Consider the following 4,070-nt stretch of genomic DNA (forward strand, 5'->3'; position numbering starts at 1 on the left):
CTTTTTCGTGAGTCTTTCTCGTCTTCATATTGCGTGCAAACAAGGAACGTTTTGTAATCCCTTTCTCAAGAATAAAACTTAACAGAAGCAAAAATAGAACCTAATAGGAAGGTATACTGGAGTGACTCCACCATAGTGATTAGCTGGTTACAGTTACAGCCAAGCAAATTACAAGTTTTGTCTCAAATAGGATCGCAGAGATTCAACATCTCACGAATGTAAAAAATTGGAGACATGTTCCAACAGATAAGAATCCAGCAGATCTTCTTTCTCGCGGGATGCCCCCTAGTCAATTAGTTTTATCAAAGTTTTGGTGGCATGGACCGTCTTTTTTGACACGTGGCAGTGACGAATGGCCTAAATGTCCAATAATGGAAGATAAGCTACTAGACGTTAAACAAAAATGTTATACAATTGTAGACAGGCAAGCTCCAGACCTTTCTATATTTGAAATCAGCTCGAATTTGAGTCGCCTTATACGAATATTAACATATTGTAAGCGGTTTGTATATAATAGTAGACATACAAGGAAACGAAAAACAGATATTTTGTCTGCAAAAGAACTAGAAGACATATTGCATACATTAGTGAGGCTGTCTCAGCAACAATCCTTTTCTTCGGAGTTACGAGTGCTAAACTCTAATTTACAAGTTACAAAAGGAAAATTAATCTCTCTTATCCGTTTATTGATAAAGAAGGAATCTTGCGAGTAGGAAGGAGATTACGAAACTCGAACTTTTCCTACAAAAAACAGCATCCTATAGTTTTACATTCTGCTCATCCATTATCTAAATTAGTTATTACAAGAGAACACGTGCGACTGCTTTATGCGGGACCACAATTACTATTGGCTACAATAAGGCAAAAGTTTTGGATAATTGGAGGCAGGAATCTTGTGCGAAAGATAGTGTATGATTGCGTACAATATTTTCTTAATAAACCACAACAAGCACAAGCGATTATGGGTGAATTGCCCACACATAGAGTAACGTTGACAGCTCCATTTCATGCTACAGGCGTAGATTATGCCGGACCTTTTTTATTGAAGGATAAAAGAGGTCGAGGTTGCAAAACAATTAAGAGTTACGTGTGCGTCTTTGTTTGTTTTGCCACAAAGGCTATGCATCTAGAATTGATTTCGGATCTAACAAGCGAAGCATTCATTGTCGCGCTGAGACGTTTTGCATCTAGACGGAAAAAGCCTGCCCACATACATTCAGATAATGGTACTAATTTTGGGGGAGCAAATCGTGAGCTCAAAGAATTAGGAAAATTCGTATTACAAGAAAGCAAAGAGTTAAATCAATAAACGAGTTAGGAATCAATTGGCATTTCGTGCCAGTCTATTCGCCTCATTTTGGAGGCCTTTGGGAAGCGGGAGTTAAGTCGGTAAAGTATCACTTAAAACGCGTAGCGGGTAACGTACTAATGACGTTTGAAGAATTCTATACACTCTTACTCAAATAGAAGCCATCCTAAATTCTCGCCCTTTGACCCCGCTATCCAGTGATCCAAATGACCTTATTCCTCTGATGCCAGCTCACTTTCTGATTGAAAGACCATTGACAGCCGTTCCAGATGTATCATTAACAAACTTACCATAGTCCAGATGGCAATTGGTGCAGCAATTACAACAGCACTTCTGGAATAGATGGAGCAAGGAATACTTTGCCGAATTACAGCAAAGAATGAAATGGGGGCAGACATCTCAAGATGTAAAAGAAGGAACGATAGTACTTATCAAAAACGAGAATCTACCACCTCTATGATGGAAACTGGGAAAAATCGTGGAAACTCATCCTGGCAAAGACAAGGTAGCAAGGGCTGCTACCGTAAAGACAGCAATAGGGGATATACGTATCGCGATATTGAAACTCTGTCCGTTACCATTACAAGATTGTAATAACTAATAATTGTACTGGTTATATGCTCTATAGTTTGCGTTAATTTTCTTTGTCATAATCACAGTACTTATCCAATAACAATTTATTATTTATGCAATAGAACTTAATAGTTAAATCCATAATCAGTTATGAATAGGGCCAAGTATAGTTTTTTTTATGTTGGAAGTGTTGTGTAAAATATATAGAGTCGCCATATTTCCCACCATAGTATCACGTGACCGATTATCCTTTCTTTTATAGGCCATCTTGGAGAGTCTTTAGTCTCGCGTTACCCCTTACAGCGGTCGTGTCACACTTGTATCTAAAAGCTATTAAAGCCGATATAAGCAATACCTGCCTATATATTCTGTCTCACCTTGTTACATTACATGGTGGCAGCGGTAAAACTCGGGGAAAATTCGACAAGTTCGACAGGCTCGATAGCTCTTGCCGACTTAAATAGTGAGACGCGCGGGTGATACATCAAGATCAAGATGGCAAACGCTACACACATCCCGTTGCCAGAACGATTCCCGTTTGACAATCCAAACTACTGGAATACGTACAAATCTACATTTGAGCGATACTGCACGGTGGCCGGCGTAAGCACAGACAAAGTTAAAGTCGATTGCTTGTTATACGTTACGGGACCGAGAGCAGAAGAAATCTATAATTCATTTACGTGGGAATCAGAAGACGACAAGACTACATATTCGGCAATGGCAGACCGATTTGCAAATTATTTTAACAAACGCAGGAATATAATCTATCAGCGGGCATTGTTTAATCGCCGCATGCAAAGAGTGGGTAAATCCATAGACGATTTCATCACGGACCTGCATAAATTAGCAAAAGACTGCAACTACGGAAATTCATGTGAGGAAATGATACGCGATAGACTCGTGGTTGGCGTTCGCGACATGCGCTTATCTGAAAAGATGCAATTACAAGATAATCTAGATTACAAGAAGGTGATAGAAACAGTTGGAAACTACGAGACTGTATTACGTCAGAACCGCGAACTACACCAAAGCGCGACATCTAACGTTGGCTCTACTAACCGCGACCAGATCAAAGGGAAAGTGAAGCACCAAAACAAGCCTAGTCACAAATTTTGGAAGTGTTACTTCTGCGGAGAATCCAAACAACATAAATGAGAGTCATGTCCCGCTCGCGAATCAACATGCAGTAAATGCAATTTAGTCGGACATTGGAGTAAAGCGTGCAAGAAAGGACATAATTCGGAAAAAGATTCTAAAGATTTTAAGAATTCTCAAAAAAGTGCGAAGATTAATGCAGTGGCAAATAATCCGGAATATTACTTCGTGGGATCGATAAACGAAGACGGCGAAAGTGCTCAATGGGAAGAAATTCTCTACGTCGGAGGTGTGACGATGAAATTTAGACTAGACAGCGGCGCGGACGTAACCATCATTAATTCGTTAATGTGGGAAAAAGATTGGTAAATATATCGATGAAGGGAGGCTGCTCCAATGACCTTGACCTTTATATATGTTGTCAAGGGCATGACCCCAAGTAACCTTCAGGTGGTTTTAGCCGTCGCTCGTTATTCGTTAAAAAGTTATTAACAAAAAAAGTAACAAAAAAAATAATACCAATGGGGGGTTGGGGGGGGGCGAAGCCCCCCTCAGTGGGTAGTATGGGCGCAGGCGGGGAGGGGGGGGGTGAAGGGGGAAGGGGCTCCGCCCCTCCCCCCGCCTATTACATAAATAATATCTATTGTAAAAACAAAAAATACGTGCTTTAATGCTTCTATTTTTGTAGTAAGGCGAAGATTTAATAGATATTCAATTTAATATACATTCTACCTTGCGTAGGGGTCTGTCTAATCTTTTCGGTATCTATTATTTTTGGTATATTGTAGACTCATTTATTTAGTGAGGCAAAAATTTAATAAATATTTTTACCTTGCGTAGGGGTCTGTCTAATCTTTTCGATATCTATTATTTTTAGTATATTGTAGACTCATACATTGTATAAGGCGAAAATTTATTGAGACATCAAAATTTCACGACCCCAAGTAAAAAGTCGTGAAGCCGCATGTTCACGTATTGAAACTTCCGTTACTACTAAATACAAAGACTATAGACACAACCTCATTCCTCACTGGGAAGCGTCTGCGTGTTTATATTTGTATCATCACATTCAAAGTCATATAAGATCAAA

The 4,070-nt window shown here is 39.4% G+C and overlaps 1 protein-coding gene across 1 annotated transcript in view; it reads left to right on the top strand.

The window, feature by feature from the left end:
• The window catches only part of LOC105449504, a 4,927-nt gene extending 3,158 nt beyond the window's left edge, over positions 1-1,769 (top strand). The window contains exons 2-3 of the mRNA XM_011688760.1: positions 889-1,276; positions 1,605-1,769. Coding sequence (XP_011687062.1) covers positions 889-1,276; positions 1,605-1,769 — 553 coding nt within the window. The remainder of the gene's footprint in view (positions 1-888; positions 1,277-1,604) is intronic.
• Positions 1,770-4,070: the final 2,301 nt, after the last annotated feature.

This window comes from Wasmannia auropunctata, unplaced genomic scaffold, assembly GCF_000956235.1.
Source record: "Wasmannia auropunctata unplaced genomic scaffold, wasmannia.A_1.0 LD336076.1, whole genome shotgun sequence".
NCBI lineage: Eukaryota > Metazoa > Arthropoda > Insecta > Hymenoptera > Formicidae > Wasmannia > Wasmannia auropunctata.